Source organism: Rhinoraja longicauda, chromosome 13 (genome assembly GCF_053455715.1).
Source record: "Rhinoraja longicauda isolate Sanriku21f chromosome 13, sRhiLon1.1, whole genome shotgun sequence".
Classification (NCBI taxonomy): domain Eukaryota; kingdom Metazoa; phylum Chordata; class Chondrichthyes; order Rajiformes; family Arhynchobatidae; genus Rhinoraja; species Rhinoraja longicauda.
In genome coordinates, this window is record NC_135965.1 from 7,722,041 (window position 1) to 7,749,564 (window position 27,524).

Here is a 27,524-nt window from a genome sequence, read left to right on the forward strand (position 1 = left end):
ATGGGCTGCATATAGCGCTAATAAATAAAATGAGGTAGCAATTCCTTTGTTAATAAACAAAATTGAACTAAGATTAATTGATGTGTATTCTTTTTTCTGTGTGACGTTTTAATATCCATTAGAGTACACCAGAATTTAACTCAGAATTTAACGGTTAACTGTGACTGCCACATAAAGCTGATTGCTACTCCTGATGCCTGCATTGGCATGGTTAAACGTGAGAGTTTTGGAGATGCTGTTGCTGATAATATGCTTCCAAACAAGTTCTGCCCTTACCGCCTTTGCGGATGGAACCATTTAGAAATCACTGATTTTGTTTTTTATTTTGTCTCGGTTGCCTGTGAAAGTACTGCAGTTGATTGTCTGAACAGTTTAATCTGTCAAATCTGTAGCCGCAAGGCGTAAAAGATCCCAATATCAACTGAGGTTGGAAAAGAGGAAGTCCACGAAACAGAATCTACCAAATCGTTGTGGCAACATTCTTTACACAGTCACAGAGCTCTAGGGGCTAGTGGAATCATGGGATGTGGGGAGAAGGCAGGCACAGGTTACTAATTGTAGATGATCGGCCATGATCACAATGAATGGCGGTGCTGGCTTGAAGGGCCAAATGGCCTCCTCCTGCACCTATTTTCTATGTTTCTATGTTTACCACGGTTCCTCTTTTACTGCTGGTCCACAATAGCTGAAAGGCGACTAACATTAATTTGTTACTATCTATTCAAAAATATTGTAATTGCACTAGAAACCAAAATGTGTTTTTGGAAGTCTTGATTCTTTTTCAAGGTGTGTTTGTTTACCTGCTGGAGGAGTCAGAGGTGGTGGTTGCCTTTGAAGCTTTGACAGCAGGAAGACTGGTGACCATCCAGGTAAAGAGCCGGGCAAGAGCTGAAGATTGCTGTTTTGATTGTTACAACCGTGCCACCCAGGCTCTGCAATGTAACAATGGTAAGTGAAAGCTGCAGAACACTTTCCACTCTTACTCTCAACTGATGGTGTTTAGAAAAATAAATCTGCAGCCACTGTATTATCTCAAAGTTAGTTTAATGTGTGCGCAAATGTTGAATTGTACTGATAACTGAATTGTAGTGTTTGCATTTTTTTATTAACGCTGCCTCCTTAATAACAGCTAGCGTTTACTGTCCAAGAAGTAGTTCAAGACATAACCAATAAGTCTCTTGTTTATGGAGACGCAAAGAACTGCAGATGCTGATTGGCAAAAAAAGACGCAAAGTGCTGGAGTGACTCAGTGGGTCAGGCAGCATCTCTGGAGAACATGGATAGGTGATGTTTCGGGTCTGAAGAAGGGTGCTGACCCGAAATGTCGCCAATCCTTGTTCTCCAGAGATGCTGCCTGACCCACTGAGTCACTCCGCACTCTGTGAAACGTTGCCTATCCTTGTTCTCCAGAGATGCTGCCTGACCCACTGAGTCACTCCAGCACTCTGTGAAACGTTGCCTATCCTTGTTCTCCAGAGATGCTGCCTGACCTGCTGAGTCACTCCAGCACCTTGAGTCTCTTCTATGGTTGGGGTTTCTTAATAGAACATTTACAAAGACTCTTCTTATTGACCTTGTTCTCTTCGGCAAATATTTCAAAGGATGTGTATAAAATTGTTTCATCCATTTCAAAGGCTGATTTGCAACAAGTCAAAGTTTAAAATTCAACCATGAAAATATTAGAGCAATTGCTTTGAGTTTATGAAAATCCCTTGCTCAATTAATTTTGCATATACATGACTTTTGCTTAAAGCATTTGCATGTGCTAATCTAGTAATGGGTCAGTTACACATCAGCACAGGAAAAGAAATACATTGCACCAATCTAAAATACATAATTAATCAGTACGTTAACAAAAAGGATTCATCTGAACAAACCACGATCTGAATTAAATGGATCTACACTAGTTTTAAGAAGCAATATTTATTAAATTATTTCTTATTAATGGGATATTCAAGGTGTTTATTATTTTCATATACTGGAAATAAACCAGGACAATATAACGACTAGATACATTGAATCATACCTGCTAACAGTAGAGAAGGTCGTCCTTGACCTGTGGTGTCTGCACTGTCTCTTTTCTAAAATAATTTAAAATAATTCACTGCAGGTCACCTGCTCCAAATGTTCAAGGTGGCCAAGAATCTCATACTCCAACAAACCACAGCACACATCAGCTCTTTCCCTCTCTCAAGTGTCTTTTTAGGCACTTTCACACAAAATACTCCATCATTAATGGCTACCTCAATGGAAGAATGACCTTGCCTCTATTCACATGAAAAACATTTTAAAATGATCAGATTTCCTTGTTGTCTACTCCAATGATAACAGTCCCTTCAAGCAATGGTTTCCTAACCCTGCTATCATTTGCCATACCTTCTATAAAACGTCACATTCTTTCTATGACTTTACACACTTCTCTAAACATGAAATATCTAGAGTTTTGTGTACGCTTTTGTATAAAGTGATCATTATTCCTCAACTTAATTCTCACTCATATGGAAACTTCTATCTGTGCATATTTACATACTCTTAAGGTTATCACAACTCCTGAATGTAATGATAATGGGCTTATTGTAGGAATCTCACACAACATAACATGTACTTAAACTGAAGGCACTTCCCAGAAGAAAGAACACAAGAAGCACAGGACAGGGGAAATAGATATTAGTACGGATGTCGGGGGTTATGGGGAGAAGGCAGGAGAATGGGGTTGAGAGGGAAAGATAGATCAGCCATGATTGAATGGCAGAGTAGACTTGATGGGCCGAATGGCCTAATTCTGTTCCTATAACTTATGAACTTATGAAATGCATGGATACATGTGGACATTACCCTTCTACCTGAGGGAAGTGCAGGTTTTCCAATCGGCAACACAGAAGGCATCCTCATTCGATAGGGACTAAGACTGATCATATTTCCAAAAAACCTCAAATATATATTATCCCAACAGCTGAAGTATTAAATGGTTTGAGAAAATATGCGTGAATTTGTTTTGGGAATAAAAATATAACAATTAGAAACAAGCAGTTTGCATCCGGTAAAGATATTGCTAACATCTGTGCCTTGTATAATCTTGAATAATTCATTATTCAGTTTTCTGAAAAATTACTGTGCTCACCATCGTTGCACTATTTCCATATTCCACACCAGTTCGTTAAATAGAAAGGATGATTATGACATATTATTGGTATTTTAGTGTTGTATCCTCAAGAAATTGGCATGCAGCTTTCCAAACAAAGTGGGCATTTTTGGCACTTTTGAAACAAAAGATTCCATCATTAATGGCTACCCAAATGGAAGAATGACCTTGCCTCTATTCACACGGAAACATTTAAAAACTATCAGATTTTGTTGTTATCTACCCCAATGATAACAGCCCCTTCAAGCCATGGTTGCCTAACCCTGCTATTATTTGGTGAACGCGTGCCATACCTTATATAAAACTTTACTTTCTTTCAGTGACTTCATACACTTCTCTAAACATGATATAGACAATAGACAACAAACAATAGGTGCAGGAGTAGGCCGTTCGGCCCTTTGAGCTAGCACCGCCATTCAATGTGATCATGGCTGATCATTCACAATCAGTACCCCGTTCCTGCCTTCTCCCCATACCCCCTGACTCCGCTATCTTTAAGAGCTATCTAGCTCTCTCTTGAAAGCATCCAGAGAATTGGCCTCCACTGCCTTCTGAGGAAGAGAATTCCACAGATTTACAACTCTCTGAGTGAAAAAGTTTTTCCTCATCTCTGTTCTAAATGGCCTATCCCTTATTCTTAAACTGTGGTCCCTGGTTCTAGACTCCCCCAACATTGGGAACATGTTTCCTGCCTCTAATGTGTCCAATCCCTTAATAATCTTATATGTTTCAATAAGATCCCCTCTCATCCTTCTAAATACCAGCGTATACAAGCCTAGCCGCTCCAGTCTTTCAACATACGACAGTCCCGCCATTCCGGGAATTAACCTAGCGAACCTACGCTGCACGCCCTCAATAGCAAGAATATCCTTCCTCAAATTTGGAGACCAAAACTGCACACAGCACTCCAGGTGCGGTCTCACTAAGTAACTGCAGAAGGACCTCTTAGCTCCTATACTTAACTTCTATTGTCATAAAGGCCAACATGCCATTAGCTTTCTTCACTGCTTGCTGTACCTGCATGCTAACTTTAAGTGACTGATGAATAAGGACACTCAGTAGTATAAGAAAATAACTGCAGATGCTGGTACAAATCGATTTATTCACAAAATGCTGGAGTAACTCAGCAGGTCAGGCAGCATCTCGGGAGAGAAGGAATGGGTGACGTTTCGGGTCGAGACCCTTCTTCAGACTCAGATCTCTTTGTACTTCCCCATTTCCTAACTTGACGCCATTCAGATAATAATCTGCCTTCCTGTTCTTTCCACCAAAGTGGATAACCTCACATTTATCCACATTAAACTGCATCTGCCATGCATCCGCCCACTCACACAACCTGTCCAAGTCACCCTGCAACCTCATAGCATCCTCCTCACAGCTCACACTGCCACCCAGCTTTGTGTCATCCGCAAATTTGCTAATGCTACTTTTAATCCTTTCATCTAAGTCATTAAAGTATATTGTAAATAGCTGCGGTCCCAGCACCGAACCTTGCGGTACCCCACTAGTCACTGCCTGCCATTCTGAAAGGGACCCATTAAACTCTACTCTTTGTTTCCTGTCTGCCAACCAATTTTCGATCCATGTCAGCACCGTAACCCCAATACCATGTGCTCCAATCTTGCCCACTAATCTCCTATGTGGGACCTTATCAAAGGCTTTCTGAAAGTCCAGGTACACTACATCCACTGGCTCTCCCTTGTCCATTTTCCTAGATACATCTTCAAAAAATTCCAGAAGATTAGTCAAGCATGATTTCCCCTTCGTAAATCCATGTTGACTCGGAACGATCCTTTTACTGCTATCCAAATGTTCCGCAATTTCTTCTTTTATAATCGACTCCAGCATCTTCCCCACCACTGATGTCAGGCTAACTAGTCTATAATTTCCCATTTTCTCTCTCCCTCTTTTCTTAAAAAGTGGGCTAACATTAGCTACCCTCCAATCCACAGGAACTGATCCTGAATCTATAGAACATTGGAAAATGATCACCAATGCGTCCACGATTTCTAGAGCCACTTCCTTAAGTACCCTGGGATGCAGACCATCAGACCCTGGGGATTTATCAGCCTTCAGTCCCATCAGTCTACCCAACACCATTTCCTGCCTAATGTGAATTTCCTTCAGTTCCTCTGTCACCCTAGGACCTCTGGTCACTAGAATATCTGGGGGATTGTTTGTATCTTCCTTAGTGAAGACAGATCCAAAGTACCTGTTCAACATGTCTGCCATTTCCTTGTTCCCCATAATAAATTCACCTGCTTCTGTCTTCAAGGGACCCCACATTTGTCTTAACTATTTTTTTTCCTCTTCATGTACCTAAAGAAGCTTTTACTATCCTCCTTTATATTTGCATATTCTTGATATAACTATAAATGAATTCTGAATTTTAACTCTGGGCAATGACCAAGTCGAACAGATAGATCACAAGCCCATCCTGCAACATCCTGTATTTAATCGCCTCAGTAGGTCCCATTTTTCCAGCTAATTTCACCATTTCCTCACCCTCCTTAGAGAGAGTAAATGTAACTGGAACATAAAGGCCCTTGTCCTATTGAGCAACACAAATCAAGGGCCCAATACCAATAAAAACAATTCTTGCTCACCACCCCATTCCACATATTTGAATGCGCCAATTTATTCTTCTTTTCCTCAAAAGAAGAGTTCCAGCTCACTGCCCTTGTGGTTGGTAGTTTTTTTTTAATGGAGGTCACTAATTTTTCTTTACTAGCTGTGCTTTCAAAGCAGCTTTGGAAATGAATACTTGAGCACCTTAAACTTGAGTCTTCATTGTTCGCAGGTCATCTGATATTGGATGAAGACGTGGATAGAACGACTTTCATTGTGAGCACTGGGTTAATTGGTCCACGGGAAGTCATGACGATATTCCTCAGTACTACACAGGTGCTGCAAACACAATCAAATGGCACTGTGCAGGTGTTGTTCCCCCCTGTGTTAATGCCTCGTGTATGCAGCCATGAGGGGAAGCTGGAGTCGACAAGAAGAGATGAAGAAGGGTGAGTCCAGATAGGGGATGATTCCACATGGAGTCCTGTGGCCAAATTTCATATTACCACCGCAATACCAAACATTTGGATTATATTGAGCCTTTGACGTAACAAAATGACCCAAGGGGTCAAGAGAAAGATAAGAAACAAACAAGCGACGCAGATGCATTTAATGAGATATTGAGGCAATAGACAATAGACAATAGGTGCAGGAGGAGGCCATTCGGCCCTTCGAGCCAGCACCGCCATTCAATGTGATCATGGCTGATCATTCTCAATCAGTACCCCGTTCCTGCCTTCTCCCCATACCCCCTGACTCCGCTATCCTTAAGATTTTTAGATTTAAAGATACAGCGCAGAAACATGCCCTTCGGCCCACCGGGTCCGCGCCGCCCAGCGATCCCCGCACATTAACACTATCCTACACCCACTAGGGACAATTTTTACATTTGCCCAGCCAATTAACCTACATACCTGTACGTCTTTGGAGTACGTCTATCCAGCTCTCTCTTGAATGCAAATGCTATGAGGTTGATATATGAATCTGAGCATGCATGGACACGGACCCTTCAGACCGCCGAGTCTGCGCCAACCAGCGATCCCCGCACACTACCACTCTCCTACACGCGCTAGGGACAAGTTACATTTTTATACCAATTAACCTACAAACCTGTACGTCTTTGGAGTTTGGGGGGAAACCGAAGATCTCAGAAAAAAACCATGCAGGTCACGGGGAGAACGTACAGACAGCACCTGCAGTCAGGATGGAACCTGGGTCTCTGATGCTGAAAGCACTGTAAGGCAGCAACTTTACCGCTGCGCCACCGTGCCGCCCACTTCTTCTACTTGTGTTTAGCACAAATACCATTATTTTCTTTCCAATGCCTTTTATAATTCATGTGTCATTTTATGTATAATTTATGTACTGTGTGTTGGCTGAGTGCACATGCACGTGATGCTGATACAAGCAAATCTATCATTGTACACGTACTTAACCTTCCTTTGCATGTCACAATAAATTTGACCCGACTCCTAACCGGAAATTGTAACCATTAACAGCAACCAAGTTCGGAAGGCTGCTGTTGTTGGGGAATCTCCATTTTGTTGGCTGTTTCTGCTCTGCTATACTCTTTCTAAATTATATTTTTACCTAAATCTTTCATGTTCTTTTACTTTCCCCAAACTACAGCTTTAGGTCTGCCAATTGCTTTGGAGCGGGGGTTACGAGAGTAGAGAAATTGAATGATCACCAAAACCTACTAGAGATCCTCACGGAACAAGTATTCAACCCAGCACCATACGAGTTCAGCTTTGAGATGCTGGTGCGTGGACCCTGTCTCCTGGCAGGTAGGAAATGTCTGAAAGCTTAAAATGTCTTCTGTGATCAATGTTCACCTTTCTCATTTAAAGGAGGAATATTTAATTAAGCATTCATTGGATAAGGTCCACGTCCATCTTGAGAGAACCTTACAAAACAGAGAAATGGTTTTAGTGTTGGTCTGTTCGAACAATAGGTGCAGGAGTAGGCCATTCGGCCCTTCAAGCCCTTCAATGTGATCATGGCTGATCATTCTCAATCAGTACCCCGTTCCCGCCTTCTCCCCATACCCTCTGACTCCGCTATCCTTAAGAGCTCTATCTAGCTCTCTCTTGAATGCATTCAGAGAATTGGCCTCCACTGCCTTCTGAGGCAGAGAATTCCACAGATTTGCAACTCTCTGACTGAAAAAGTTTTTCCTCATCTCCGTTCTAAATGGCCTACCCCTTATTCTTAAACTGTGGCCCCTGGTTCTGGACTCCCCCAACATTGGGAACATGTTTCCTGCCTCTAGCGTGTCCAACCCCTTAATAATCTTATATGTTTCGATAAGATCTCCTCTCATCCTTCTAAATTCCAGTGTATACAAGCCTAGCTGCTCCTGTCTTTCAACATATGACAGTCCCGCCATTCCTGGAATTAACCTAGTAAACCTACACTACACTGCTTTGTTACAGTGATCATTTCTTTACTGCTCCACCAGCAATCGTCCACTGATCTCTGACTATCCAAAGCATCCCTTCAATAAATGCCACCACACCATCACACTATTTTCACAATCCAGACCTGATGAATGGTTTCTTTATTGTCACGTGTACCAAGTTACAGTCAAATACATTTTTTGCATACAGCTCAGCAAGACTATCGCCATACACAAGCACAATCCTCACAGAATGTACACAACAGCCCACTGGGTCCATACGCAAGAGGTGCCATTTTGGCACCATTTTACATTCCCAGCTGCAGTTGGCCACAAAGACCCGTTGTAGCCATCGCCTCCATTCCAGTCATCCCATTAACCATCATCCCTCTCCTTGCTCCTTCATACAGTCTGAATCTTCTCAGTGTAGGCCTATCAAATAGTGCACAGTGTTGTACCTCTGCACATGATTTCTGTTGTGGCATGCCCTTGAGCAAACTGTTCATTTACTGTTCGTTTACCTACTAAGTGTTTAAGGGAAGGAAGCAACGAAGTTGGGATAGGGTGGAGAAAGATGCTGTTCAGATGGCTACTTTGTTTTGGAGTAAGATATATTCAGTGGGTTGAGATCATATCTGAAATAATAGAATGTGTTTTATGAAGGGAAAGTATATACGGTACGATACGATACGATAAAACTTTACTCATCCTCGGAAGGAAATGGATCTGCCGACAGTCACAACACACAGGGTACACAGAAACATGAAATTAAAAGTCAAAACAAGAAAAAGACGAGTGACTGTTTGTTGGCTGGCTGTTGTGTGCACATCGCCTTCACCGGAACAAATGAACAAACAAACAGACGCAGACTTGGCCTCTGGACAGAGGTTTCTAAACTAGAGTGCACCCCCCTCCCCCACACCAGGTCCCCCTTTGTTCTCCCACCGTCCCTCACGATGGTCCCCCCCCACTCCGGGTCCCCATTGTCTTCCCCTCCTCCCTCACGCTCATCCACCGCCGCCGAGGCCCACACTGCCACTGAGGCCCACGCTGCCGCCGAGGCCTACGCTGCCGCCGAGACCCACGCTGCCACCGAGGCCTACGCTGCCGCCGAGACCCACGCCGCCGCCAAGGCCCACGCCGCCGCCGAGGCCCACGCTGCCACCGCCATGACACCCATCGCCACCACCGCTGAGGCTCCTTCGGCCTAGACTGGCCTTGCTGCCAGGCTTCACCACAGCCCGCTGGGAGGGCTGTGGGGCGAGTCGAGCCTGCCGGGGTGCATTCCGGTCTTCGGTTGTCCTTATAGTCATTGGCGCCGCAGTTGTTCGGCGGGTGGATCGGGCCCGCGTGGCTCCCCGGGACACTCCTGCCACACGCACGTCTCCCCGGGACACTCCTACTGCACGCGCGGCTCCCCGGGACGCTCCCCCCACGTGTGGCTCCCCGGGACACTCCCCCCCACGCACGGCTCCCCGGGACACTCCCCCCACATCGTGGCTCCCCGGGACACTCCCCCCACGCATGGCTCCCCGGGACACTCCCACCACATCGTGGCTCCCCGGGATATGCCTACCGAGGAGAGAGATTGCACAGGGAGCTTGTGTTTTCAGGGAGTAATTGTGAATTATTGGAATATGTTGGTGGAATTACCGGTTATGGATCTGGATGGAAGTGCAATGTGAAAAACACATCTGCTCCTGCAGAAGGGGAGAGCCTCCCGAGCACGTGTGAAAGCACTTTGCCACCTTTGTAAGTCACGGTTATCACATTTGTGTGATACTTTCTGCAGGAAAATAACTGCAGATGCTGAGTACAAATCGAAGGCATCACAAAAAGCTGGAGTATCTCAGCAGGTCAGGCAGCATCTCTGGAGGGAAGGAATGGGTGACATTTCGGGTCGAGACCCTTCTTCAGACTCGTGTGATACTTGCTCACAAGCAGTGCTGGACTCACACTTACTCAGCCCTTTTCACCTCTTTTTACCCAGCAGGCATCCCTCGGGCTCAGTAAAATGGCTTATGTGAAGATAAACGCAGACCTCCAGCTGAAACCGGCTTAGTCACCCATCCCTCACCCATTTCTCTTACTTAATCCTTTCACAGGATGTTAGCACTTTTGCAAAGGTCATTATTATTGCCCGCCTCCAACTGCTTTATGGATAGCTTGATAGGCCATTTCAGGGGGCTTTTATATATCAACTACATTGCTGCAAGGCTCGGGATTTCCTACTGTAAAGGACACAGTCAAGCAGCCTTGTGCTTGCCATGACCAAGCTCAGCTATTCTGCTATTAACAGTATTTATACCCCATGGCTGCTACAATGGGATATGAGCTCATGTTCATTCTAACTACTTGGTTACTAGACAGTAATTGAACCATTGTGCCATTGCTGAAGCCTGTCTTAAGTAAAACCAAAAAAGTCAGAAGAAGGCAGGTGAGACAGTTTTTCAACCGTCTATTCAATTAGGTCAAATTCCCATTACTCTCTTATTTTCACCACGCCTTGGAATATTTGATGACGCAGTTAGCTGCTGTGATTTTATTTTCTCTTGTGTTTTAACTACACCTTGTGACTACACCTAGTTGCGTGTAGTCTTTTCCAGTGTGTGGGTTGCTCTCCCTGAACACAGGTTGGAATATCTGCATTTTCAATGTTTTTAATTAACTACAGTAAACATTACGTTTGACAGGCAAATGATGTAAAAGCAAAGGTTCACAGGCTAATCTCCTTCCAGTTCTTGGCCCTGATCCAATTATTTTAGCACTTTTAATTAAAAGCTCACGGGGAAGGGAGGAAGTTAAATAGTTAAACGCCTTTCTCCATAAAACGTGGCAAGAAATTGAATTTAGCTGGAGATGTCCTTTTTTCTTCTCCCCCAGAATTTCTAATTATTCATGATCTTTATGAATTATTCAGGACAGGCACAGAGAGGTAGAAATAATCAATAGTTTAAGTCAATCCACCAGATTGATTCCCGCAGTTTCTCTGCTAAACACAATTACTTCTGACAGGGGGAGTCTGAGGAGTTTCCATACAACGCATGCCCTAATGCAGTTAATCACTCCTTGTGTAAGCACAGTGCGGTGAGGCTCTGAATGATAATGAGGGTCACATTATTTTTTGTCGATAAATTTAAGTATTGGATTGTAAGAAAGCAGATCTAATTGAATACAAGATGTCGCTCTTACAGTGAAATGCAATTACTTTAATGGGGTTAGGGGTGGGGGGTTGGAAGTAGGTTCAGCAGGGAGAAAGAGACGCTAAACTGGAAGTCAAAAACTGCTCAGAGAGAATCGTTCATTTTAGTTTTTAGTTTTAGAGATACAGCGCGGAAACAGGCCCTTCGGCCCACCGGGTCCGTGCCGACCAGCGATCCCCGCATAGTAACACTATCCGCCACGTGCTAGGGACGATTTACATTCATACCAGGCCAATTTACCTACCAACCTGTACGTCTTTAGAGTGTGGGAGGAAGCCGAAGATCTCAGAGAAAGCCCACGCGGTCACAGAGAGAACGTATAAATTCCGTACAGACAGCACCCACAGTCGGGATCGAACCCGGATCCCTGGCCCTGCAAGCGCTGTAGGGCAGCAACTCTACCGCTGCGCCACCGTGCCGACTATGGAGACGAAAGGAGATGGGAACCAGCAAGCCAGCTCAGAATGCGGTTCTCATCGTGTGAAAATGAAATCCTAGTTTGGGTTTTACCAATATGGGAAGGGGAAAGAGCATATGTTGTGATCCATGCACTCCAATGCACAAGGGGACAAGTAAAAAGAATCTTCTTGGAATTGTTGGCTCTTGTTTTTGTTCAGTGTTTAAGTACATTGAACAGTGTTGATAAGTAGCAATGGGGTCACTATCAGAAGTGAGTGTGGCTCGGCTTCTATGAGACTTGTAGTTTTGTTTGCTTGTGTTGTGGAGCAGCATGGATTACTGAGGTGGAGTTCAATGTCCTTTACTCTGTCTTTTGCAATTGCACCAGGTGTGTGTTGGCACAGTCCAGTTAACTACAGTCAGGCCACGGACTCCTGCACAATTAAATGGATTGAATTAGAATTGATGAGAATTGTTTGCTGCTGAGAGTGATGTTCCAGGAGGGGAAAGAAGTCCATTTCACTTTCCATCTCATACATGCAAATTCACGTTGCTGGCTCCAGACAAACGTTTGAAGATTTTGATAAACGAGTTGAACAACATAGGTGCCAAATGCCCCACTCCTCTCGTTCCATGGTGTGTTTAATCAGCACCCATGGATTTGGCCACAGATTTAAGATGGGATGCTGCCCTCAGTGAGTATGGCACAAGTTTACAGGAGATCTTGCTGGATGACATAGCCTGTCGAATCCAAGATGTACCTGCTAAAAGGCAGTAACTCAGAGGGGTGGGACTGGGTGTCAAACAGGGATTATCAGGATGTACCACAGCTTGGTTTGGGAGCAGCTCCATCCAGGACCACAAGAATTGGCAGCGAATTGAGGACGCAGCCCGGACCATCACACAAACCAACCTCCCTTCTATGGACTCCATTTATACCTCGCGCTGCCTCGGCAAGGCCAGCAGCATAATCAAGGACCAGTCGCACCCTGGCCACTCCCTCTTCTCCTCTCCTATCAGGCAAAAGGTATAGAAGTGTGAAAGCGCATATCACCAGATTCAGGGACAGTTTCTTCCCAGCTGTTATCAGGCAACTGAACCATCCTTACCACAACCAGAGAGCAATGCTGAACTACTATCTACCTCTGTCCCTACTATGTCTTTCGGACTATCCTTGGCCTGACTTTGCTGGTTTTACCTTGCACTAAATGTTATTCCCTTATCATGTATCTATACACTGTAAATGGATTGATTGTAATCATGTATTGTCTTTCGGCTGACTGGTTAGCACGCAACAAAAAGCTTTTCACTGTACCTCGGTACACGTGACAATATACTAAACTGAACTGAGTGTCAAGCAGGGATTTGATATTACCCAGGCAAATGGAGGCAGCTATCAAGCAAGCACAGGATAGCACTGTCTGACATCTTCAGGAAGGGAAGGAATCGCCTGAAGGAGAGATGTTACAACTGTGGCAGCATATGAGTTTGAAATGTGGAACGCACACACAAAGGGTATGTCCTCTTAGGCTGAAAGAAATGTTGCAATAGGAGCAGGCATGGTGAAGATATTCAATAGTTTGATCCCTGCTTTTTAAGAGTGTCGTTAAACACCCATCCCAGCCAGTGGGTAGCTGCAGAACATTCTGCAACCTCACTTTCCTGAAGTTTACTTGCATAGAACCATAGAAAATAGGTGCAGGAGTAGGCCTTTCGGCCCTTTGAGACAGCACCGCCATTCAATATGATCATGGCTGATCATCCAAAATCAATACCCCATTCCTGCTTTCTCCCCCTATCCCTTGATTCCGTTCACCCTATCTAACTCTCTCTTGAAAACATCCAGTGAATCGGCCTCCACTGCCTCTGTGGCAGAGAATTCCACAGATTCACAACTCTCTGGGTGAAAGAGTTTTTCCTCATCTCAGTCCTAAATGGCCCCTATACTTAACTTGCGCTTGCTTTGCAGGAGTGGAGAGTCCCACGCACGCACTACGGGCTGGAGCCGATCCCATCGCCAGGTCTGCTTCCACACTCTACATCACACTGGCTGAGAAACACCACTACGACAGGGACCTCCGGATTATATTGCATCCAAGCGGTAAGCCTTTCCCATTGTACTGTGAGATGGAGGATTGTGGGCCACGCCAAATCTGAGACTGGAAGGATAATCTTAAACTAACCAGCCTGGTGGGATTGAGGTGCATTTTGGTGGAAGCCTTGTTTTACACCCAGATTGTTTTTATGTACCAGTGATTCAGCTTATCCGATTACCTATGTATTACTTTATAGAAGGAGACCATTCACCAATTTGGATACCTACTGTCTCTGACCAAGGGCAATCCCTTGAGTCTCATTCCTGTTTGTTTTTCCCCATGTAATTTATTCTTTCTCACCTGTCCTTCGAGTTCCCCTTTAATTCCATTGCCTAAAGGATAATTTGCAGTAGCCAGTGAAACTACCTTTGTTTCTAGGATGAGGGAGACCAAAACTCCCACTTTCATATCCTACACACCAGGGTCAATTTATAGAAGCCTACGGACCTGCACGTCTTTGGAATGTGGGAGGAAACCAGAGCACCTGGAGAAAACCCACACGGTCACAGGGAGAACTCCACAGAGATAGCACCCGTAGTCTGAATCGAACCGGGGTCTTTGGCGCTGTGAGGCAGCAGCTTTACCAGCTGCACCACTGTGCCACCATTTCTTCCTTCTAATTTATAATAGATTTCTGTATTTCCATGCATAAACCTGTCATTGAAAGGGTGGAAAAATTGAAAGGAGGGGTCACATCAAATACTATTTCCATAGTAGAACGTCATATGGGCCAAAGCAACTGTAGTTAATTTTTTCTCAAACATCTTACCATACGTAACGTTTCTAGATCTCTAACAAGGGATGTCTTAGGAGAACTCTTGTATTGAACAAAGCTTGGCTGGTAATTCATATTGTTCCAGTTTATTTTAGGCCTAACCGTGCAACAAAACTGTCTTTGGAATAATCACTCAGTATCCACAATTCTCGCAGATGCAGCAAGTGACTGTGAACTTTGCACCGAGAATGATGTTTCAGAACTTGGATCTGTAGAATGGGGGATTTTAACAGGAACATTCTTGAACATAACAGATTTTTGAGGGAATGTTGTTATAGAGGCACTGCAAATGTACACCTAATGACCTTTTCTGTTTCACAAGAGCCCCATGTCCCACACGTTGTGCTGGAGAAAGGCAGCATGAGTTTCGAGGAGTATGAACGGCATGTCAAAAATAGACGGGATTTCATCCGCTTGATGAAGAAAAACTCCAATGCAGACAAAAGGGTAAGAATCGGTCTGTTAAGGTAACGCATGCAAAAAAGTAATGAGAGCACTTTGATTTAATGGCAGAGATGTAACTGCTGCAGGCTCATTGTCTGGAATGCATAAATAGAAATCTCCCTGAAAAACTTGACACTATATTACGATGAGAGTAATTTTGCAAAGTACCAGACCTTTTATCGACCCTATTAATGCCTTGGAAAAAGAGCCATTAGCTTTTGACAGATAAAAATGAAGCAAGCGTGACTGGAAATCCAGCGATAGCTTAATGTTGCCAGGCGTATTGTCTATATCTTTCCTTCCACAGATATTGCATAAAACAATGAAATACAAGATTAGTATAAATCCTCTAATACCTGAATCATCACCATTTAGGGAGCTATAGGAATACTCCAGCTATAATGAGAGTGAAAGGGAGAGGTTAAGTAGAGACTGTCATATGAGGAAAGATTGAAAAGACTAGGCTTGTATTCATTGGAGTTTAGAAGGATGAGAGGGGATCTTATAGAGACATATAAAATTATAAAAAGACTGGACAAGCTAGATGCAGGAAAAATGTTCCTAATGTTGGGCGAGTCCAAAACCAGGGGCCACAGTCTAAGAATAAAGGGGAGGCCATTTAAAATTGAGGTGAGAAGGAACTTTTTCACTCAGAGTTGTGAATTTGTGGAATTCTCTGCCACAGAGGGCAGTGGAGGCCAAATCACTGGATGAATTTAAGAGAGAGATAGAGCTCTAGGGGCTAGCGGAATCAAGGGATATGGGGAGAAGTTGGGCACAGGTTACTGATTGTGGATGATCAGCCATGATCACAATGAATGGCGGTGCTGGCTCAAAGGGCCAAATGGCCTCCTCCGGCACCTATTTTCTATGTTTCTGTGTTTCTATGTTTCTAGGCTGGGACTCTATTCCTTGGAGCGCAGGAGGATGAGGGGTGATCTTATAGAGGTGTATAAAAATAATGAGAGGAATAGATTGGGTAGATGCACAGAGTCTCTTGCCCTGAGCAGGTGAATCGAGGCCCAGAGGACATAGGTTTAAGGTGAAGGGGAAATTATTTAATAGGAATCTGAGGGGTAGCATTTTCACACGAAGGGTGGTGGGTGTATGAAACAAGCTACTGGAGGACGTAGTTGAAGCAGGGACTATCCCAACATTTAAGAAACAGCTAGTCAGGTACATGGATAGGACAGGTTTGGAGGGATAAGGACCAAATGCAGGCAAGTGGGACTAGTGTAGCTGGGACATGTTGGCCGGTGTGGGCAAGTTGGGCTGAAGGGCCTGTTCCCATGCTGTATCACTCTATGACTCTATCGCCATTTGTGAGTTGTAATGCAACATCACCATTTGAAAGGGTTCAAATGGTATTGCGTGCATTCAATAATTTCTCGCTTGGGATCAAAATGCAAGGAGGCAAAACATTATAACCAACAGATTTAGAGATATAATGAGGCAGCAAGTCAACATTCAACTCACAATGCTGAAGTATAGCTGATCAACTATCTGACTGCGGGAGGTTGTTGCAATACAATGTGCTTCAACATAACAATGCTACACTTCCTTTGCAGTTTGTTGCTTGCTATATGAGTAGTTAACTGCTATTGCTGACTTTATGCATTCTGGTCATGCAAGATCATGCAAGGAGGATACTGTAGCTGTTGCAAACCAGGCACAACAATTACTTTCTCATTGCAGGTTGATTTTGTGCGGAAGCGTTTTCACAAAGACATCAGATTCAATCCTGTGCTGATGCTGAACTTCTGCCCTGATCTCCATAACATCCCAACAGATTTTGGAAATGTGACCAGAGAAATTATCTTCCTTGTCGACAGAAGCAGGAGCACGAGTGGCATCAATATGGAGAAGATAAAAGTGGGTTTCTTACCTCTAACTATGAATTTTGAATGTGTAGATAGGTTTGGTATTGTAGAGTACTAAGTTAATAAAACTAGCAACATTTATTATCCACTTCTGGGGCAGAGGTGACCTGTTCTAGAGGAATGGGTTGCACCTGAACTGAAGAGGAACCAAAGTTCTGGGGGGGATTTGCTGGTGTTGCTCGGAAGGGTTTAAACTAAATTGGGGGACAGGTCCCAGAGTGAAAGATGAGTAGTTGGAGGCAAATAGCGTAGTCAAAGTAAGCAAGATTAGCTGATAGGACAGGCCATGCATGGCAAAGAGAGTGGAAAGACCAATGGTTTATTTCATGGTCTGAGGTATAATAGTCATAACAGAAATATGGCTGAGAGAAGGACAGGACTGGTAGCTCAGTGTTCCAGAGTATGGAAGCTACAGGCGTGCTAGAGATGCAGGTTAAAGTGGGAGGGGGGTTGCTATTTTGATCAGGGAGGACGTAACAGCATTCAAGAGAGAGCTGGATAGAGCTCTTAAGGATAGCGGAGTCAGGGGGTATGGGGAGAAGGCAGGAACGGGGTACTGATTGAGAATGATCAGCCATGATCACATTGAATGGTGGTGCGGGCTCGAGGGGCCGAATGGCCTACTCCTGCACCTATTGTCTATTGTCTATAACAGTGCTCAGAGAGGATATTCTTGGGGGATCAACCAAAATGACTGGAGCTTAGAAACAGGAAGGAAATTATCTCTTTGATAAGACTGTATCATGGGCCTCGTGAGAGTTGGATGAACTAGTGGAACAGATGTGTAGGGAGATTGCAGATAGCTATAAAAACAATAGGGTCGATTTTGAGGGTGATTTCTGCTACTTAATACTGACTGGGCCTCTCATAGTGTTCAGGGCTTGGATGGGGAGGAGTTTGTTAAATATATCCAAGCAAACCTCCATAATCAATATAAAGAAGGCTAGATGATTAGAGAGGATGCAACAGTGGACCTCTTCTTAGGGAACAAAGCAGGGCAAGTTTGCAGCAGGATCTAGATCAATTGGGAAGGTGGGTCAAGGTTTGGCAAATGGAACTTAATTCTGACAAGTGAGGGGTGTTCCAGGGAGATGGGACCAGCCTAGTGTGTCATATTGGTCAGCATAGACAAGGTAGGCTGAAAGGGCCTATTACCATGCTCTACAGCTCCATGACTGAGCCTCGCAGAATGCCGTCAAATGTAAGGGGAAAATATACAATTAATGGCAAGACCGTTAACAGCATTGATATACAGGGTGATCTTATGGTCCAAGTCCGCATCTCCCTGAAAATAGTAACACAAGTAGATAGACAGGTAAAGAGGACATATGGTATATTTATTTTCATTGGTCAGGGCATTGAGTATAAGAGTAAGGAAGTCATGATGCAGTTTTATAGGACTTTGGTTAGGCCGCTCAGAAGTATATAAAATTATGCGAGGCACAGAATAGGTAGACAGTCAGAATCTTTGTCCCAGGGTGGAAAAGTCAAAGACTAGAAGACATAGCTTCAAGGTGAGAGGGGAAAACGTTAAAGGAGTTGTGAGGGGCGTTTTTTTACATAGAGGGTGGTGAGTGTTTGGAACATGGTGCTGGCAGTGGTGGTGGAAGCAGATATGATTTTGTCATTTAAAAGCTTTTGGACAGACACGTGGATATGCAGGTAATGTAAGAATGTGGATTATGTGCAGGTCTTGGCATCACGTTTGGCATAGATGTGTGCCAAAGGGCTTGTTCCTGCACTGCACAGTTCTATGTCCCAAAGTAGTCATTTATGCGTAATAAAAATCAGATATCTTGATTTTCAGTTATTAAAGGAAGTACATCATCAGGAAATAAAAATGGAGGTCAGGAGAAGGCCATGAGATCTCTTGAGCCAGTACTGCTATTCAATAAAACCACAGCTTCCCAAATCATGGCCTCAACTCCACTTTCCTGCTTGTTCCCCATAACATTGACTCACCTAAAATTTCTTATTGGGGGTCAACGAAGTGGGTGAGCTATATTTATGCCAGAAAAAAGCTTTTAATTGTTAATGGAAAATAACACATCTGTGCTGAAAATTCATGACAAGAGTGCTTCCCAAAGTACTCACATGGCTGGGATTCGATATATCCCGGCTTGATGCGCAAGCTTCCTCACACCCCTTTGTGAAACTTATGCAGGAATTGTGTCATATTGTTAATGACGCTTTCCTAGTGGAAGAAAGTCTGGTGAAATTCATCCCATTGAAACTAATGGCTCAGAACGAGCAAATTAGGAATTTTTGATTGGAAATGGGAAAGGTGGAGGAGAACTATTGTAACTCATAGAAGTACAGAAAAACATCCCAGAACAACATCCCCAGTGTTCAAATGGGAATTAAGTAAATAATTGAAGAAAAATAATTTACAAAACCATACTGAAAGGATGGGGAATAAGACTGATTGGTAAGGCCTCCACAACGATCCTAGTAGCATCCTGTGCCATGTCATGTGATTATCTAATGATATCGGATAGATTCTAGCTGTGGGAACATATTAACTGTAAGGTGGATCAAAATTGATCAATTTCCCTTTGAATTAAAGCATGCTATTACAGTAAGTAAAGAATAATGTGTTAGGACCATACCAGAGAAATATGTATATTTCTACACACGTGGTGGTTAAAATAAAAGGCAGCTAGGAGGAAAATATGTACTGGAAACAAAGCTCTCATACATCTTCTAAACCAAACAATTGAAGCTCAAGAATATCTAAAATCTAAAACAACATTGCAACTTTGAATCTACAAAATGTTCTTCTCACTGTGTGACAAGATTTTCCTTATTCCATATAGAATTTCCATTACACGTTAGATACAGGGAAACACAACAAATCATACCTTACTCATGTCGTATTGGGAATCTTTCCAATCATGTTTTCATGACAGCAATGAAGTAGACCCAATCGAAGTCACAAATGCAATCTCCTGATACCATGACCATGATACAAGATTCCTCTATATCTTCCTGATCTTCCTGTGACGTTTGGCGTTGTCCTCCATTTTCTGACTCAGATGGGTTATTATTGTTAGTGGATTCCATTGTTATGTATCGAACCATAACCAAATTGTCTGCAGCAAAGTCTTCTCTTCTTAGTTCCATTCATTACTACTGGAGTGCTTCATCAGTCATTTCTTATCTTGTATGCTAACATCTAAATGCTTTTCTTTGATGACATCTAACCATTGACAACATCCAGACTTACCTTACCATGGTCATTGACTCCTTCATTGCATTCTCTCGCCAGATGCAATGGTTAACAAACTACCTGTGATGAACCTCGATTCCAATTAGCTGATCATTGAGCAAACTGGAGTTGCCATCTGTAGGTCCATCACAAACAGAGCATGTCCCATCGATTCCACCCCTCTGTGCAATTACAGTTTCTAGATGACTATGACTGCAACATAAATTTCCCATTCTTTCCATTCCAAAGGAAAACAACTTCTGCTACTCTAATATTGGCAGAGCCAGATTATTTGCTGTCAAATTCCGCATCCATTTCACTGAGACCAAACTCAATCCTACCAGCAGCCAACTGGAGGTACGATGTAACAGTAAATCATCACGGAATATGCACAAAGATATAAATACGTTCAATGTAGATTCCACTCTCAGTGATCAAAACCCATCCCAACACTCCCGAATTTGGCAGAAAGTTTCCGCTTTATTATTACATTCCCGCCATTCCGATTTCGCCTCACATTTTTCCGCAAAACAGTCGGAAATTGCAATTTGTCAATTCGGACGCTAGGGTTCGCTAGGGGTTCCACGAGAAATCCCCCTGCCCTGGAAGTCTCCCCGAAAATGTGGCTCCTAGGCTGGGCAAGGCAGCCAATCTCGAACTCATCAAGACTTCCATGCCCAATCGGTGAGTTGAATTTGCAACCTGCAGCCGGGGCTCTGGAACTCCAGCCCAGCTGGAGCCAGCACGTCAATCCCCATAGCCGACTTCCTTGGCCTGCTGGATAAACCAGCAAAGCTCTGGAACCAAGAGTGCCAGAAAATCAGTGGTGGAACTGTTATGAGTAAATATTAAATTTAAGTGCAAGATTATATAACTATATTAATTAATTAAGACGGGGTTGAAATATAAAACACAGCAGAAAAGCCAATTACCACCTTTTTGGGCTGATTATCAATTAATTTGCAAATTTACTTCAACAAGTACTTCCGTATGCTTAGTCGAGTCACATATATCAACTCTTTCTTCATAACTTAGTCATACATTTTATGACCATTGTTCTTTTATTCAATACCAAGAGAATGGGGACGTGTAAGGAAAAAGCAAAATAGAAAAAGCAAAACAAAACATTTTTTTCTTTGTGTTGCACAAATTATCTCTGTTCAATATCCTTTCTGTAAATAGCAGAATATACTCATGATAGGCCTAACATTGTACATGTAGTCCAAAAACTACAGACTGTTGGATATAATAGTAATTTTTCACACATGAATGTAGCACAACGCATATGCACATTTGGCGTGCATACTTTTTTTTTGCTGAAAAGTTGCATTACGCGCCATATTATGAATTTAGATGTAAACTTCTGAATTTTGGACATCAAAATTATGAATTAGTAAAATCAAATGTTAGGAGGTCTGGATCAACCTTCAAAGGAAATATACTATACAATTAAATATTCCCATTGCATCTGGAGAAATTCTACATGTACACTTTAAAAACAGCATATTCTACAATGACATTTGTTGTTCAATTGGCAAAATTAAAGATCATGTGATAGGAGCAGAATTAGGCTATTCGGCCTAGCAAGCCTACTCTACCATTCAATCATGGCTTATCTATCTCTCCCTCCTAACCCCATTCTCCTGCCTTCTCCCCATAACCCCTGGCACCCAAATCACTTAAAGTTCAATTTTGAATTCTCCAATTTTAAGTAACTAACTTATAAACAACCCCCTCCCTCTGTCTTCCGCCACTCTTTTCCCCCGTCTTGTGCATGACCTGGATTTGGACTTATTCCTCCTCTTCCACCTAATCCTGTCCCCTTCCACCTTTATTTCTTCCTCTGGCTTCACAATTAGCACCTCTTCTATCCTTGTCCCTTAACTCACATTTTTTGTCTTGTAATCTCTGACCTTTGTCCAACCATCTGCCAAGCAAACTGCCAACCCCCCCCATCCCCAACCTGTATCCAACTATCACTTGCCCGGTTTCATCTTAACTCACCTCTCTTCCAGCTCTCTTTGCCCTCCCCCCCCACCCATCACAATCAGGCTGAAGAAGGGTCCCGGCTCCAAACATCACCTATCCATGTTCTCCAAAGATGCTGCTTGACCCCTGAGTTACTCCAGCACCTTGTTTCTTTGTTTCATTGCAAAGTACATCATTTTTAAACTTTCATTTGATGTGTCTGATTGGATGCTGCATGAAATTCTGTTCAAATGATTTGTGTTACTGCATTGTGATCGCCATAATCAGTTTTTAAAAGGGCTATCTTATGAGAGATAACTGGCGTTTTGTTTTAATATTAATCTTTAGTTATTTACTGATCAACAGCAAGAACTGTCAGTAGGTAAAGGCATTTAAATTAAATATTGAGCATTTTATTTTTGGCTATCTGAGATATTTTAATGAATATTATAGACAATGGACAATAGGTGCAGGAGGAGGCCATTAATGTAGACATGATCAGAACTTTCAATTTCCCTTTGATTTTTTGGGTTGGATGGTGTTTGGTGAACGTATGCTTTTAATGCTGATATCACCAGTGTGTCAATGGCCAGGTCATGATGAGGTCGGGTGCAAGTCAGATGTTAGACACAAAAAGCTGGAGTAACACAGTGGGTCAGACAGCCTCTCTGGAGAAAAGGAATAGGTGATATTTCGGGTCGAGACCCTTCTTCAGATGCTGAAGATGCTGACATTGATGCTGATAGGTGACATTTCGGGTCGAGACCCTTTTTCAGATGCTGAAGAAAGGTTTCGACCCGAAATGTCACCTATTCCTTTTCTCCAGAAGTGCTGTCTGACCCGTTGAGTTACTCCAGTTTTTTGTGTGTATGTTCGGTTTAAACCAGCATCTGCAGTTCTTTCCTAGGCAAATCAGATGTTCTCACTTATGTTATTTATTACGTTAAAGTTGTTTTCATTTTTACCATTTGAGTTCCATTGGGTTAAAAATTGCAACTGTTCTGACAGATGAATAAATTGCAGATTTGTTCAATATCATAGTTTGTGTTCGGAAAACTCACAGGGGTTGATTGAAACCAAGTGGGTGTTAGTAAAGAGAGAGTAGGTGAGAGCATGAAATGAACTTGCTGCCAAGGTATTAGATCATAAGGAATACTTACGATCCCCTGCCATGTGAAGTTACTGGAGAGTACTGTTGGCGAGGGAAGATGGGGTCATTCTTAGCTATCCTGCCAGAACAGAGAAGCTTCAAAAAGAGAGAAAATGAAGGATAAGGTTCTGGCATCATGTAATATGTATAACAAAAATTGTAGTTTCAATCTTACTGCTTTGTTTTCTAGGAAGCCATGTTAGTTGCCATTAAAAGTTTACCACCTGGAACACTACTGAACATCATTGGGTTAGGCTCAAATGTGAGGACTCTCTTCTCTTCCAGTCGAGTGTGCAGTGATGTAAGTTCTCTCAGTTCAAAAAATATAATTTGATTCCTTTTATCATTTACAGTTTAAGTCGGGATAGCACAACAATTCATTTTGCACACTCTCTCTTTGACGGCCATTTTGTCATCCTCTATGCAGCAACTTGAGCTGGATTCTGGCCTTCCCATATTTCCACACCATTGGAAGGCAGCCACCATTGCTGATGTGACGGTCAAACATGCCTCCCATTTCTCTCCTTGTTAAAAGAAAATGTTCGTCATTTGATAACTGCCCGAATCTTCGTCACTTTCAAATATCACTAAACAAGCAATATCTATGATCTCAAATTATGATTGTATTATTATTTCATGCTATGTTTACCTATATTCTGTACTGTCTCCAGTTAAGCTATTTGTTTGTTTCAAGGAGACCCTATCCTTGGCATATGAATATATTCAGAGGATGGGAGCTGACATGGGCAGCAGTAATATACTTGGTGCTTTATCCTGGATTTATAAACAACCAGTCCATTGTGGGTATCCTCGGCAGCTCTTTATATTGACTGATGCTTCTATGAGCCAAGCCGGGAAAATCATAGAGTTGGTACGAAAAAACGCAAGCTCAGCAAGGTACTTCTCTTATGCTTACGTGATTCTGATCAATGGAAATATTTATCGCAAAAGAGAATTGTAAAAACCATTTCTGTTTACTTTTATTCTGCGTTACAATTTCACTGCTTTTTGTTTTCATGTTGGCCACCCCTTGCAGGCACCATCTGAAACCTAAGGTCATTTCCCACACGAGCATTAATGAGGTCTAACTCTTCCTCGCCAGCACTTCTTTTCATTTGAGTTTAGAAGGATGAGGGAGGACCTCAATGCCTGGATAGAGTGGATGTAGAGAGGATGTTTCCACTAGTGGGAGAGTCAAGGACAAAGGTCATAGCCTCAGAATAAAAGGACGTCCCTTTAAGAAGGAGATGAGGATGAATATCTTTAGTCAGAGGGTGGTGAATCTGTGGAATTTATTGCCACAGAAAGTTGTGGAGGCAAAGTCAATGGATATTTTTAAATCAGAGATAGACAGATTCTTGATTAGTACAGGTGTTAGGGGTTATGGGTAGAAAGCAGGGGTTGAGAGAAAGATAGATCAGCCACGAATGAATGGCGGAGTAGACTTGATGGGCCGAATGGCCTAATTCTGCTCCTATCACCTATGAACATGAACTTCACTGATCCACTGAGTTGTCAGAATCTCCCAGAGACAAATAGAAATGTAACTGTAATGCAGAGAATCAGACCCTTTCAAGCCATCTTGTCATGTTGACCATGATGCCTATCTACCCCCATCCCATTTGCCTGCATGAGGCTCATATCCTTCAATGTCATTCCTAACCTAGCTCCTGTCCAAACAGATTATTGTCCTTCTAACTATAGCCCACCATTCTAGGCCACATCCTGATACATCTGCTGTCCATTACTGTTTGTGCAGAAACTTCCTCTGACCAAACATTGGAAAGGCTGAAGCCAATAGACCAGACCTTGCTGGACCTGCTCCACCCCTCATTGTTCCTTATGGCTCCCAAAGCAGTGCCGGCATCACTGCTGTGGTCATTCTGGGAAGTGCAGTGAGCTACAAGTGGTGACCAGGCTGCAGACTATGAGATCTTTGCCCATGGAACTCCCTGAATGGCCCTCTGGTGCCTTGTCCTATCCAGGATCTTTCCTGCTGTTGCTAAATGTCTCCAAATAGCCAGAATCAGATGAAAAGTATTTAAAGAGTTGAAAGTAATGGTTATTCTTTTTTAAATGATAAATTCACATAAAACCCATTTAGTGTGTAAATTACTTAAAAATATGATTATTACCTTAAAATAAAAGCAAACAAACCACTTACCTTTCCAAGTGAATGAGTGGGGCCATGCTCGCCGGTAGCTAAAGAGGAAGGGGACCAGATATGAAATATCTCCAGTGCCTCACCTCAGTGTATTTGATGTGTAAGGCCAGATGCTGCTCTCTGCAGGTAGCTTGTGTATTTATGGAACCACCAGCAATCCATCAATATATTCTTGCCCAATGTCTGACACAATTAGCAAAATTACCAACTTTGTTCCTCTTTACAATATTACCAACTCCATTCCTATTTCCAGAGTTGCCAACTCCACTCCTCTTTTTGGCAACTGTGAAAAGTTTGCCTGTTTACAACACCAGTGAACCTGGTTACAACACCAGTGTTGTGAAAGTCGACTCGACTTATCTCTGAAATAAGTACGCAAAACACAAGACTCAGTTAAAACTTTTTACTTTAACACCGGTGGTAGAAGACACAGAGACCTGAGTGCACTGTTGTTCACTCAAGCACCTGCTTCTGTCCTCTCAAAGAATATACTGATTACAGTCAGTATTTATACAGTTAAAAGCAGCACAAAGCACATGCAGTAATTTCCATGGTTACACTAGCATAAAGCAGTCTCAGCAGATACATAGTAGAGTTCCCATAATACAGTTGCTTTAATTGTGTTAGGGAGTCAAACAGGAGTACAGGGGTGTCGCATAGCTAAGATGATCAAAGAGACCACCATTGTGTGATAAGGAAACACTATTGGATTCTGGCCCGGAGCATCGGAACATCCAGTCCTTGATAAACCATAAGTGAACAACTTCTAAAGACTGAGAACAACTTCTTATCTTGTAGGTGTCTGGTACTGTGAAGACAGACTTCCAACGGGAACATATTCAGCTGAAAAAGCATTTTCAGCTTTAAAATGTATGCCACAGTTAGCACAAAATGGTTTCCAGTTAATTACCTCTTACAGTGTGATATGTAAAGATGACATGTTAATGGTCACCAGATCACTCCGTCACTAACATTGGCTTTCCCATGCTTGGCCTGGTCTGGCCGTTCCAATGGGCCTCTTGTCAACTTCTCAAGTCCACTTAAAATGTTTCCATCTGCAGAGGAAAGTTCTGGAAAGATATGAGCTAGGCACAGACAAGTGGGATTAGCTTGACAATAGACAATAGACAATAGACAATAGGTGCAGGAGGAGGCCATTCGGCCCTTCGAGCCAGCACCGCCATTCAATGTGATCATGGCTGATCATTCTCAATCAGTACCCCGTTCCTGCCTTCTCCCCATACCAACTGACTCCGCTATCCTGAAGAGCTCTATCTAGCTCTCTCTTGAATGCATTCAGAGAATTGGCCTCCACTGCCTTCTGAGGTAGAGAATTCCACAGATTCACAAGTCTGACTGAAAAAGTTTTTCCTCATCTCAGTTCTAAATGGCCTACCCCTTATTCTTAAACTGTGGCCCCTTGTTCTGGACTCCCCCAACATTGGGAACATGTTTCCTGCCTCTAACGTGTCCAACCCCTTAATAATCTTATACGTTTCGATAAGATCTCCTCTCATCCTTAGGCAACTTGATGAAGTTAGGCTGAAGGGTTTGTTTCCATGTTGTTTAGCTCTATTATTCTACCTGTCTTAATATCATTTGATGTTTGATGTCAAATTTTGTTTGGCAATGTTGGCTGTGCAGTGCCTTAAGATATTATACTGTGTTCAAATCTTCATACAAATAAAGGTCATTGGTGGCTTGAACATTGGAAATACAATAACAAATTTCTTATCCAATGTCCACTGAGGAGATTCATGCCAGGCATGGTTTTAATTATTTCTATTTAGTGTCTTCTTAGCTTTCAGTTCCAAAGGGAACAACACTAGCATTACCAGCCAATCCACTTTAACTACGATCATTCAGATCTGGAATCATTCCAGTAAATCTCTTTCACAACCTCAGCGGAGCTTCTCATCTTTCCCAAAGAGTAATTGGCAGAACTGGACGCAGTGGCCTGAACCTGACCCCTGGAGAGCTGCTTGTGCAGCGGGAACTTTGTTGAAAGCCTGGGAAGCTCAGAGATATGGTTTTCCCAAATTATGCTGCAGTTAGATTCCCAAACACAGAATCTAACTGCGGCATCCCTTTAAATGGGTTTCCTGATTGCATGCAGCATGACCAATAGT

At 42.9% G+C, this 27,524-nt stretch overlaps 1 protein-coding gene across 5 annotated transcripts in view; it reads left to right on the forward strand.

The window, feature by feature from the left end:
• Positions 1-833: 833 nt before the first annotated feature.
• vwa5b2 (von Willebrand factor A domain containing 5B2) overlaps positions 834-27,524 on the forward strand; it is a 68,761-nt gene continuing 42,070 nt past the window's right edge. For all 5 annotated transcript variants that reach the window (XM_078410272.1, XM_078410274.1, XM_078410273.1 and 2 more), the window contains exons 1-8: positions 834-948; positions 5,943-6,159; positions 7,340-7,497; positions 13,680-13,811; positions 14,904-15,028; positions 16,721-16,897; positions 23,422-23,532; positions 23,926-24,128. In XM_078410272.1, coding sequence (XP_078266398.1) covers positions 6,020-6,159; positions 7,340-7,497; positions 13,680-13,811; positions 14,904-15,028; positions 16,721-16,897; positions 23,422-23,532; positions 23,926-24,128 — 1,046 coding nt within the window. In that variant the 5' untranslated portion in view covers positions 834-948; positions 5,943-6,019. The remainder of the gene's footprint in view (positions 949-5,942; positions 6,160-7,339; positions 7,498-13,679; positions 13,812-14,903; positions 15,029-16,720; positions 16,898-23,421; positions 23,533-23,925; positions 24,129-27,524) is intronic.